Source organism: Callospermophilus lateralis, chromosome 9, assembly GCF_048772815.1.
Source record: "Callospermophilus lateralis isolate mCalLat2 chromosome 9, mCalLat2.hap1, whole genome shotgun sequence".
Taxonomy (NCBI): Eukaryota; Metazoa; Chordata; class Mammalia; order Rodentia; family Sciuridae; genus Callospermophilus; species Callospermophilus lateralis.
The window spans coordinates 69,729,379-69,741,590 of record NC_135313.1 but is presented as its reverse complement, the minus strand read 5'-3'; the positions used below and the strand labels follow the sequence as shown (position 1 = coordinate 69,741,590).

The 12,212-nt window shown below is 37.2% G+C and overlaps 1 protein-coding gene across 2 annotated transcripts in view; it reads right to left on the bottom strand.

The window, feature by feature from the left end:
* Ly75 (lymphocyte antigen 75) overlaps positions 1-12,212 on the bottom strand; it is a 92,464-nt gene that overhangs the window by 70,648 nt on the left and 9,604 nt on the right. For both annotated transcript variants that reach the window (XM_076865759.2, XM_076865758.2), the window contains exons 3-5: positions 11,271-11,441; positions 8,972-9,136; positions 689-799 (exon numbers count right to left, since the gene is read on the bottom strand). In XM_076865759.2, the coding sequence (XP_076721874.2) occupies positions 689-799; positions 8,972-9,136; positions 11,271-11,441 (447 nt within the window). The remainder of the gene's footprint in view (positions 1-688; positions 800-8,971; positions 9,137-11,270; positions 11,442-12,212) is intronic.

Sequence of the window (12,212 nt, the reverse complement as noted above, 5' to 3'; positions counted from 1 at the left end):
ATGCAAGACCCTAGGTTTGATCATTAGTGCCACCACCATAAAAATATATATATATATTATTTAAAAAGATTAAATTATACTTAAAGATTCTATTTACTGAGACAATAGGTTGTTAATTCATTAGAAATGAGAAAATTTAGTTAACTAAAGTGACACTTAAGTACTTAACCCATTTTCCTTATATATGAACAGAATATTTTGTACTGAAATTAATGTTAACTTTTAGGTTTTTCTTTAGTCATATTTTATTTTTAAAAAGGTACCTCATTCTTCCTTTTGGGGAAAAAGATTTTTTTGGCTAAACAGGGTTTTAATCATTATAAAATTTTCCTGGTGTTATTTATTTGTGTAATAAAATATAGCCATTATGCTATTAGTACTTGGGTGCCAGAATGGGGAGACCCCAAGGATTTGAAATATAAGGAAATATTTCTGCATTAGAGTTAAGTTGTAGATGGACATAACATGGGCAAGTCATGGACATGTCAAGACCCCTAAGGGACCCAGAATGGTTCCTGGCCAAGTAGTGGTGCTCATTCTACTCTGGTTTAGGGGAAAAAAAAATTCTAAGATGTAATCACAAGATTTATCAGTTCTTCAAACTTTTAAAAGATCTCAGAGAGTGAGAAGCCCTTGTTTTCTGAAGCTTTTGCTCTATATGCAAAATGGGTGGGGGAAGAACAATTACCTGAGTCCCAGTTGAGAAAGCTTAATGGCTTGTGATCTGACCATTCCCAGCCTCTAGCTGAGTACAGCTGATTTAATCCAATCCAGAACATTCTAGCAATGCCTTCTTGTCCTGTAAAAATTATATAATTTTAAAAAGTGACAAAATTATTTGGGTTATTATTCTCCGACTCAGATTAGATTTCGATAAATAGCAAACCTCCTGAAGGCCTTGATTGTATCAGTAATCCAGGTAGGAGAATGTCTAGGCAACAAAGATGAGTGATGTTGATAGACAACAGAGCCACAGACCGTGGAAAAGGTCAAGGGCTGGTAAGTTCCTCAATTCTGCTTCCTGTTATCTTGTCCAACTCCCTTTCTTCTAAGGTAAAAACAGACTTCTTAGAGTAGCTGTTTCACAGTCTATTTTTAACTCTCTTGTACAGATTTAGAATACTTATCAAAAGCAGTTTCTCATGTACATCTAGTTTTTTGAAGATCTGATTTCATTCTAGATTGATAGTGTGATTCAGTAAGTACATATTATTTTCCAGCTATTATTGCCCTTATAAAAATTTTAATCTAAAAGAAGGAAACATACAGATCCTCCACATGGTGAACCATTTTGGAGTGGGTCAGAAATATGTATAGGAGGTATTTCACAGGGTATCGAGTATATGGCTCTGGAGTCCAAGAGAACATTTAGGCTAGAGAAACAGAAGAGTAACACACACACACACACACACACACACACACACATGTGTGCACAAGAGTGGACATACATTATTCAAATTTATTATTTGACAACCAGATCACATACACACAAACACAATCATGTGTGTACAAGAGTGGACTACATCATTCAAATTTATTATTTGACAACCAGATATCATCAACAAAAAAGAGAAAGAGAAGCGTAGTGAGGCTGATTGCTGATATGCCATTCAATGTGCACACACCCATGAAACACAGATGTAATCATACTTGTATGGGTCCTTGTATGTTGGAAAAAGATCATGTGAATGATTGTAAGGATTTCCACCACTATCAAGGAAGCCAACAGCATTTTTCAGAAACCTGTCAAGATCTCATTAATACATGAAAGAAGACTGAAAAATAAATTGAAGGCCAAGTAGAAGAGATACAACAATGGATGAAATGGTCTCTCAATAACAAACAGAATGCTGACCAATAGGAAGAGCTTTATAAAGGTTGAAATCTTTATAAATTTTTTGAATTTGTTTTCAGCAGTAAAACACTTGATAGTGGTTTTTAATCGATCCCAGGAAATTATGTATGATTTGTTATAGATATATCTGCAATATATGTGATAAGTATTATATATACATATTATACATATATACACATACGTAGGTATCATATACATCACACACACACACACACACACACACACACATACACACACACATATACTCTGTGTGATTTGCATATAGAAAACCTATCCACACTTTTAAGGGCTTTCAAGGACACTGCTGACTACACAAAATCTTTGCTGAGGACATCAGAACCCTAATGCCTAAAGAAGGACTTCCCTGGAACTAAAACCAAGAGAGTGGAATAGATTTCCTGGATAGAGAAGAAAGAGCAGCAGCAAAGAGACCAAGAGCAGTAGCCCAGATATTGATGGGTTGAAGTGATGGGAGGAGCCTGGGAAGATGATGGTGAGGACAGAGCCTTAATCATTGCTCTACCGGGGAGCAAATGTGAGATCAGATGGGGAAATGCAAAAAGGTTTGTCTCTCTTTTCTCAAAGAAGCAGATGGTTAGGATATTCTAATAAGGAAGGAGAAGGTGAATACTGGGGTAGATGCCTTGAGGAGAAGGCTGAAAGGCTTTGGAGTTATCCTTCTCTTTAACCTTCTCTATAAGCATATGCAAGGGCTACCCACACTGGCATGCAAAGACTGTGAAGATTTAATCTAATATAAAATTTTCCCTATTAATAAATGCAATGGATTTTCCAACATTCCTCGGAGGTTCTGGAAACTGACATGTTTCCGGTACTCCACACTGAATCACAACCCTGGTATTCTGAATTCCTTTCATTGGTTTCTACTGGGGACAGTATGGAGGACAAATCCTTCCTATTCATCCCAAATTCAATTCCATGCCTTCCATGAAGTCTGTTCCAATATCCTCCAGCAGGAAGCAGTGCTCCCCCTGAACACACCTCTCACTTATCTGCATATGGCAAGTACACATTTACATCATGGGATTTTGTGACACAGATGTGCTCCTGATCTGCTTCAATATAGTGTACTCTTGGTGATTTGTACTGATGACTTCACTGGAATCAGGATTTTAAAAATGTGATAGTGTTGGCAAATACAAATGTTCTTAAGGTGTCTATTGCTCTGTGCATGACAATGAGAAATGGATAAATTCTAAAAGTACTGGTAGGGTAATTATAAAGAATAGAGATGTATTATATGGCTTGGACAATCTGGAGCTAGAGTTTTTATTCCACACACAGTCCAGAGAAGACATTGATCAACTTGAGACTGTACCTACTCCGACCTTTGCCATTAAAAGACAGATTGCTAGCATAAAATCCCATACCTAAATCAAATGGGTGTCCACTAAAGTAGGTATGTTTTTTTCTTTTTTTTTAACATTTATTTTTTAGTTGTATATGGACACAATACCTTTATTTTATTTATTTTTTTATGTGGTGCTGGGAATTGAACCCAGGGCCTCACATGTCCTAGGTTAGAGCTCTACTGCTGAGCCACAACCCCAGACCTTTAATTTGTTTTTAGTTGACATATACTAATTGTACATATTGTGTGTGTATGTGTGTGTGTGTGTTTTACCAGAATTGAACCTGGGGCAATCTACCACTGAGCTACATTCTCCAGCCTTTTTATTTATTCATATATTTATTTTATTTTTGAGACAGGGTCTAGTTAATTTGCTGAGGTTGGCCTCAAACTTGCAAGCTTCAGTCTCTCAAATCACTGGGATTTCAGGTGAGTGCCACCATGCCAGGCTCAATGTGATATTTTGATGCATGTACGTATCATGTAAATATACCATCAGGGTAGTTAGCATATTCATAACCTTAAACATTTATCTTTTCCTGTGATAAGAACATTCCAAATCCTCTCTACCTATTTTAAAATTTTTTTTTAGTTGTAGACAGACATAATAGCTTTATTATGTTTGTTTTCTATTTTTATGTGGTGCTGGGGATTGAACCCAGTGCCTCATACATGCTAGACAAGCGCTTGAGGAGAAGGCTGAAAGGCTTTGGAGTTATCTGAGCCACAACCCCAGACCCCTCTACCTAGCTGGATATATTCAATACACAGTTGTCAACTTCAGTCACCCTACTGTGCAACAGAACACCGGAACTTATCTCTCTTAACTGTAACTTTGAACCCATTGACCAATCTTTCCATCCCCCATCTCCCTACCTCCCCACTGCTCTCTTTAGCCTTTGGTAATCACTATTCTACTCTTTATTTCTATGAGAGACTCTTTTAGAGTCCACATACGAGAGAGAGCATGTGGTATTTGGCTTTCTGTGGCTGACTTACTGCACTTAACAAAATGTCCTATAGGCTCATCCACAGTGTCACAAATGACAGGACTCCATCCTTTTGGTGACTAAATAGTATTTCATTGTGTATATGTAACACATTTCCTTTATCCATTTCATCCACTGATAGACATGTAAGTTGATTCCATGTCTTGGCCACTGTGAACAGTGCTGTGATCAGCACAGGGGAGCAGATCTCTCTGTGACATACTGATATCATTTCCTTTGGCTATCTACTCAGCAGTAGGATTGCTAGAGAGTTCTATTTTTTAATATTTTCAGGTACCTCCATGCCTTTTACCATAATGACTATGCTAATTTACATCCTTAATAGTCTATTCTCCTTTCTCTACATCCTCACCAGCATTTGTCCTTCTTTTCTTTTTGATAATAGCCATTGTCACAGAGGTGAGGTCATATCTCACTGTGGTTTTGATTTGTATTTCCCTTATGGCTAGTGATGTTGAGCATTTATATATGTCTTTTGGCTATCTGTATGTCATTTGTGGATGACTATTTTGCTTTTTTTTTTGGTGACAGGGTGTTGCTAAACTGCTTAGGACTTTGCTAAGTTGTGGAGGCTAGTTTTGAACTCATGATCCTCTGCCTCAGCCTCCCAAATTGCTGGGATTACAGGCGTGCACCACCATGCTTGGCTCTGTTTAGATCTTTAGTCCATTTTTTTTCTTCATGCCAGGGATTAAAAGCAGGGGCATTTAACCAGTGAGCCACATTCCAGGCATTTTAAATTTCTTATTTTAAGACAGGGTCTCACTAAGTTGCTTAGTGAGTTACTGAGGCTGGCAGTGAACTCATGATCCTCCTGCCTCAGTCTCCTGAGCCGCTGGGATTGTAAGCATGTGCCACAGTACCTGTCCTTTACCCCATTTTAATCAATTATTGGGGTTTTTTGTTTGTTTTGGCTATTAAGTTGTTTAAACTCCTTATAAGTTATGGATACTAATCCTTTCTGAGATATATAGTTTGCAAATAGGTGGGAGGCCACCTCTGAGCTATTAGCATAGCCTCTACTCAGCCTTGAAGCCAAGGAGATTTTGGTCTGGCATTGCAAGTCATTTTGTGGCTTATTACCCAAACCACTGTGACCTCAGTCTTCACTAGGCTATAGAGGCTGCTCTGTAGCTCCGGAGTTGGGTGTTACCCATTGGACTTGGACAGCCCACCCCCTGCCTTATTTGGTGAAGAATATTCTATGGAAAAGCCTTTGTATATCCCTTATATAAAGATAAAAAAAACACAGGCTCACTCTCTCTCCTTCCAGTGTGGAAACAGGACACTTAAGGTCGCAGAGCTGTCCTGCCTTTGATCTCTCAAAATTATTTCTGTGTCATGTGATTTTTTGCAATATTTTGCAGCCAACTCACTACATGCAGGAGAACACAGTTTATCTTGCCTGTGCAAGATGCAGGAGAGAAAATTTTTTTTCTCTCAATCTGTACATTATGAAGTGGCTATTTCTTAACTGTTCCAGAGACCCCTATTCAGACCTGAGAACACTTCTATTCCTTTTCCCACAATGAGAGACTGGCCTGATAATAGTCATGTGTCTGAAAAGAGCCAAAAAACCTCTTATAATGCATCAGAAAAGCTACAACCAGCAGGGGCCCTAATCTAGAAGTGTCCTAGCATTGGGGTACTGGTCAAAGTGGTGTAAGGTGAATAACCCCTGGGGTGGAGGCAAATTAGGAAGAATGGAAGTGTGCTGTTCCTGCTCTGGGGATTCTTGGGTTCTCTTATGTAGTAGCATAAATAAGTTGGTTACAGGTCCTGGCAAGGTCAGAGATATGGAAAATCTGAGTCCCAGCAAAATCTGACTGAGCACAAAGAAACCAAATGTATTATCCTTGGAGAATGTGTATTCATAAAATAAAATCAAAACAAAATTAAGTCTAAAAGAAAAGTCTTTTAGACTGCATGAGACTTAACTTCAATGGGGGTGCTTCTGCATTTTTTTCTGGCAGTTGATTCCCTAGTCTCACCCCACCATTATCTACCAAAGTCAAAAGTTGTTTGGGAACAACATACTCAATTATATATGCTCTGCATAGCAACAATTCTTATCTCCCCAAGTAGATCAAGCACTTTGGTTACGGAATCTCTGATTCACATTTGTTGGCCTCATTACTTCTGGTTCAAACGACTGTGTGCAATAAAGGGATTCTTTTTTTAAGCTTATTTTTATCAGTGTATTAAAATTACACATATTAGTGGGATTCATTAGGCCATATTCCTACAAGCACATTACATAATTTGATCAGTCTCATTCTCCAGAACCTTTCCTTTTCCTCCCTTCTTCCCTATAAAGGGATTCTATTTTTTTAATATTTACTTTTTTTTTTAGTTGTTGTTGGACACCAATACCTTTATTTTATTTGTTTATTTTTATGTGGTGCTGAGGATTGAACTCAGGCCCTCGAATGTGCTGGCGAGCACTCTAACACTGAGCCACAACCCCAGCCCTAAAGGGATTCTTAACAGAAACTACTTTGGATGCTTGAGTTTTAGATGTTAAAGTCCAGCTTTCTCCAGGGTCTTGGGGAAACCAGCAATTATAATTAGTCCTATTGATATGCTACTTAGCTCTCATGCTAGAAGAGGAGCTTGGAACATTAGAAACAGATACACTTATAAATTTACTGATATCCATAAACTACGGGGAGTAACTGCTGGGTTGGGGGACATTAAGGTTCTTCGCAGAACTACTGCACTTCTGTGCAAGTTAGCAAAGAAACGTGATGCATAAAGACTCAACACAACATTCCTTGTTCCAACTGCATCATCAGATGTTTGGTAGGATGGTGAGAGTCACTCTTTATACTTTCTTCCTTCACTGAAGTCATCACTTTCCAAAAGTCAATATTCTAGGAGGCTTAACTTTAGTGGCCTTTTTGATTTTTTGTAAGGCTTTAATAAAGTCTGTAATAGAATTCCACTGCCAAACACTGACCGATTAGGCTTATTTGACAGATTTTTATTCTAAAGTTCTGATTATTCAACTCCCAGACAATAAAAGAAAAGGATAAAGTTCTAAGTAAGAAAGGAGGTCTGGATAAAGCTTTAGGCAAAAAGCATGAAAAAAGAATAGTGGACTTTCAATGATTAAACAAAATAAAGATATATATATATATGTGTGTGTGTGTGTGTGTGTGTGTGTGTGTAAGTATTACAGTAAAAAACTAAGGGCTCTGTGATTCCATATGTTGACATTCAAATCCTAATTCTGGTATTTCTTAGCTATGTGATATTGGGTATGTTTTTTCTAAATATCAATTTCCTGATCTGGTGATAAATATACTTGCTGGGGTGTACTGATGATTAACTTCTTTGGAGACAAAGCCTTGTTCATTGTTAGCATTTCTTCAAATATTTATATTCATTATAACACAGGGACAGAATTCACCTGCAATACTTAGTAAATAGATATTTGTTTACTATATGCCAGAAAGGCTTATAGTTTTGTGTCAAAGTAAAACAATAACCTACCTCTGATTACAAAGAACTTACAGTCTTCTAAAAGGTGAACACTCAATACAATTTGTTTTCAAGTCAGACTATTCAAATTTAGGTTGTGCTATGTATTTGTAAGTGACTTTGAACAAAATATACTTCCAGGCTGGGGATGTGGCTCAAGTGGTAGTGCGCTCGCCTGGCATGCGTATGGCCCGGGTTCAATCCTCAGCACCACAAAACTAAAAAATAAATATTAAAAAATTCTCTCTCTCTCTCTCTCTTTAAAAAAAATACACTTCCTTTATGATCCTCCCATTCCTCATCTGTAAAATGAGCATACTAATTATACTAGCCTCTTAGGGCTCCTATACAGCATTAAATGAGATAATGTCTGAAAACAATTTAGTAATATGTGCTAGAACATTGTTATCACTATTTTTTCATTCAGAAAATAAATTATTAAAACTGAGAAATAGATTTTTTCTGATTTAAAAAATAATGTAAAATTTCTGTTTATTAGCTTTTTTTTCAAGAGTATGATGGGAAAACTTACAGAATGTTACTGGGTACATAAAAGAAGACCTAAAGAGAAAAGAAATGCCATTTTTATAAATGAGAAGATTTCATATAGAGATAGACTAATCCTAATTAATCTGATTCAACACAATTCCAATGAAAATCTTCATAGGGTTTTCACTGAAATTAACAAGGTATTCCTGAAATTCATATGAAAGAATAAATGATCTCTTTTAGTTTTCTGTTCTTACCTATATAATTTAAATTTTCATAATTAAAAATTTAAAAATTACCACTACCATCCTATAAACAAAACAAAACTCTATCCATTCTATACATCTGTGTTATATCCACTTTAAGATTTCTTAAAACTCTCTTTGTTTCTCTTCTAGGACTGTATTTCTCCACTTGAATGTGAGGATTTTTACTGAGGCCATCTGCTTACCTTCCTTGAATTTTCTACTTTTCAGTGTTCAAAGAGCTTATTGCTCACTTTTTAAAATCCTTTTGCTTAGGTTAAGGTAGCAGTTTAATCTTCTACCCTGTTTTCTAAGTATCAATCTCTCTTTAGTCTCCATCTCAACATGCATTCTCAATACATGGAATATGTTTACATTCAGTAGTTTGGCAACTTCAGTGTTGAAGTTTAAATCCCAAAAGAAGACAGAAAAGATACACACCTGGATATGAAAGTAGAAAGAGGAAGTGTCTTCACAATGTCAACAATTTTCTCTGCAACATGCAAGTCAAACCTACCTTGGAGGTAAGTTAATTCAGCTGCACTGCTGATGCTCAGTAAGTCAGCTCCTTGACTCTGACACGAAATGTAAGCTTCTTTCCAAGAAAGAGTTGCCTGATTATTAAACTGGTAGCAACTTCCAATCTGCTCATTCTTTTGCCAATTACCTTCACAGCCATTTTCTGTTGATAAAAGATTACTTAGTGATCATAAAGTAAAGGCATAACATATTCTATTCCTTGGTCTGCTTACAATACTGCAATTCAATTTGCTTACTCTTAGGATGTGCCAAAGTGGAGGCTGCCATTGCTTGTTTAGACCATATTTTGATTTTTTGGTATAATGAAATTGAAGTCAGAGGACAGCAAATATTCAGGCTGATGAAAGCTGCCACTGTCCCTTTGTCCCCTATCAGCTATAATGCCATGTTTTCACCTGTGCTCCTGCTTGTCCTGTGCTTGAAGGTGGGAGTCTCAACGTGTACAGGTGTGTAATGCTCAACTAAGAGAAAACAAGCTCACTGGAACATAATGGGAGATGGCAGAGAGTTTGCTCACGACCTGTAGAGAAACCACTGAGTGTTCAAGTGTATTCACAGACATGCCATTTAAATGGCTAAGATATGGAACACAGTCCATAAATATGGACTATCTTATTTTGGAAACTAAGTCCAAGATTCTTCTTAATATTTTAGCAGATGGTTGAATATATTATATAATTAATATTATGTGATTCACTATATATGAAATAATTAATATTATGTAATTTGTTATATATGAAATATTTAATATTATATAATTCACTTTATATATGCACATTTATATTACATATATATGTGTAGAAATATGTATATGCTTTTAAAAATATACATCATATATTCTTTAGTAAATATATAAAGTAGGGGCTGGGACTGTCACACAGTGGTAAAGTGCTTGCCTAGCATGTGTAAGGCACTGGGTTCGATTCTCAGCACCACATAAAAATAAATAAAGATACTGTGTGTTCATCTACAAATAAATAAATATTTTTAAAAATATATAAAGTAATGTATAATTTCAGACAAAGAAACTTCAAGCTGTTTCCTGGATGGATATATAGGTGTTGAGACAACTAGTTCGAAAACATACTTAGAGTCTCTCGTGCTCCCAACAAGAGGGGAAAAAACAGTGTAGGCTGTGTGATGTATATCCCAGGCTCCACTTGGGGGGCTTTCCAAAGGACTTCCCATATTATACATCAGATGGCAGCCTCGTGCACCTATGTGCGGAAAAGGCCCTTGAGATCCTCTTGTTGATGCCCTCATTTCAGAGGGGAACAAAGACCTACAGATGTTTGTGGCAGAGCTACAGTCAAAGCACCAATCCCTTTTGTTGCTCTTTGAATGGCACACTTTGCCTCCTCAGACACTTTCCTATGACCTCCACAGCAACAAAGGTTGTGACATTTGGTGAAAACAAAATAGGAAAAATTTGTAAGAACATTGTCTAAAGGTTCATTATTGCCACTGAAGCCCTCTGATTGTAAATCTAGAACCTGCTGCCAGTGGGATGGCAGTGTGTTTGCCGTGCAATACCACCTCTGTGGCTTAGCAATCCTTGGGGTTAAGAAAACTCACAGTATTGCTTCTTTCATAAAAAGTAGCTCTGGGAGGCATATATTCAATAACAACTCCTCCCACCCCTGGGACCCATCAGGCTAAGGCAATGAGAAACATCCCAGGCAAGGCATCAAATAGAGTGGGATGTATATGCTGGAGAATGAGGATTAGGAATCCTGATTTCTCCACCAGGCTCCACATGAATGTGGTCTGACCCTGACAGGCCTTTCCTTCAGCCTGGGCTTGCTGCCTTTCACCTGAGAAATAGGGGTTTACACTAGATAACTTCTAAGCTACCTTTAACATCTGAAATTCCTTCCCTAAACTACAGTTAGTTATCAATTACAACTGGAGCAAATATTGGATTTTTATATTTCAGTATATTCTTGGTGTTGAAACGCCTGGACCTTGACCTAGGTAAGTAATTCTAAAGTGCGGTTCACAGGTCAAATCATCAGCATTAACCGGGAACTTGGAAACTATGCTCCCCTGCTCTGGTATCTTTCACTTTATAAGCTGTCTTGGCTCTCTTCTTGACCTGCTTCCGAATGTAAATTCAAAGCTACATTTTACTACCCTTTTTTCTTATAAATATATACTCCTTATCTAGGATAATATTTGTTGCACTTTTGAGTCATCTTGAGATCTTGCTTCTCCATTCTACCTCATATAAATGGCACTCTTCTTTCCATTCATGAAGTTCACCAGCCCACACATACCTGGGATTAAGCAGATGCCCCACTTTTGATCATATTTATAATGTAAAGTAGTGGCACACCATGGTCCATTGTGGTCATCATCAAGAATGCAGTCATGATGCCATGTCCCATCAATTAGGAATGGAAATTCACAAGGTCTTCCATAGGAATTCCCATCTCTGGTATATACCTCTGTGGGTTGGGGAGGAAGTTGAGGAAAGAAGAATTGAAAACTGGACAATCACTTTCAGTTAGCTAATACCTACAATTGTTTCTAAAGAAATGGCTGTTTTCATTTATGGGAATACAATATCTGAATGGGGTGCACAGAGAAGAAAGAGCATGATGCTGACTGTTCACATTTGGGCTGGAAGACTGGGGTCCCCTCTATGTCTGTGGGCAAGCTTAGTTTCTGCATTCACAAATGCAGAATTTGGTAAAATAATCTGTGTACGGATTCATTTGTGTAACAAAGCACTAAAAGATCCTGGCTTAAGGGTCACTCTACTATGGGTAGCAGAGTACTTTATCAAAAGTGTACCATGACTGAGATACAATTCACCTCCATTTTTTTTTTTTTTACTTAAGTGTAAATATCTTAGCAGAAAAATATCTTAGCATCATAGAGGGTGTGTATGGACTTTGGAACTACTTATGAAGTTAGATGGACAAACAGCCCACTGCTTGATAGAATTGAGACTGTGGTTCTCAGGAAATAAAGGAAGAACTGCTGGGTTCCTGAGTAGATTCTTGGGGAAGAGTAAGGCACAGTAATTTATGTTAAAAAAGAAAGAAGAACTGGCTTTAATAGGGAAGTCATGAGACCAACTGGTGGCCAATAAGGTAGCAGATCTAGCTTAATATTTAAAAAATTTTTCCCTAATACTCAGAGAAATACTGAAAAAATGATTTCAACCTCAAATATGCCTGGAAATGCTACAGGAAGTGCTTAATGCTAGGTCA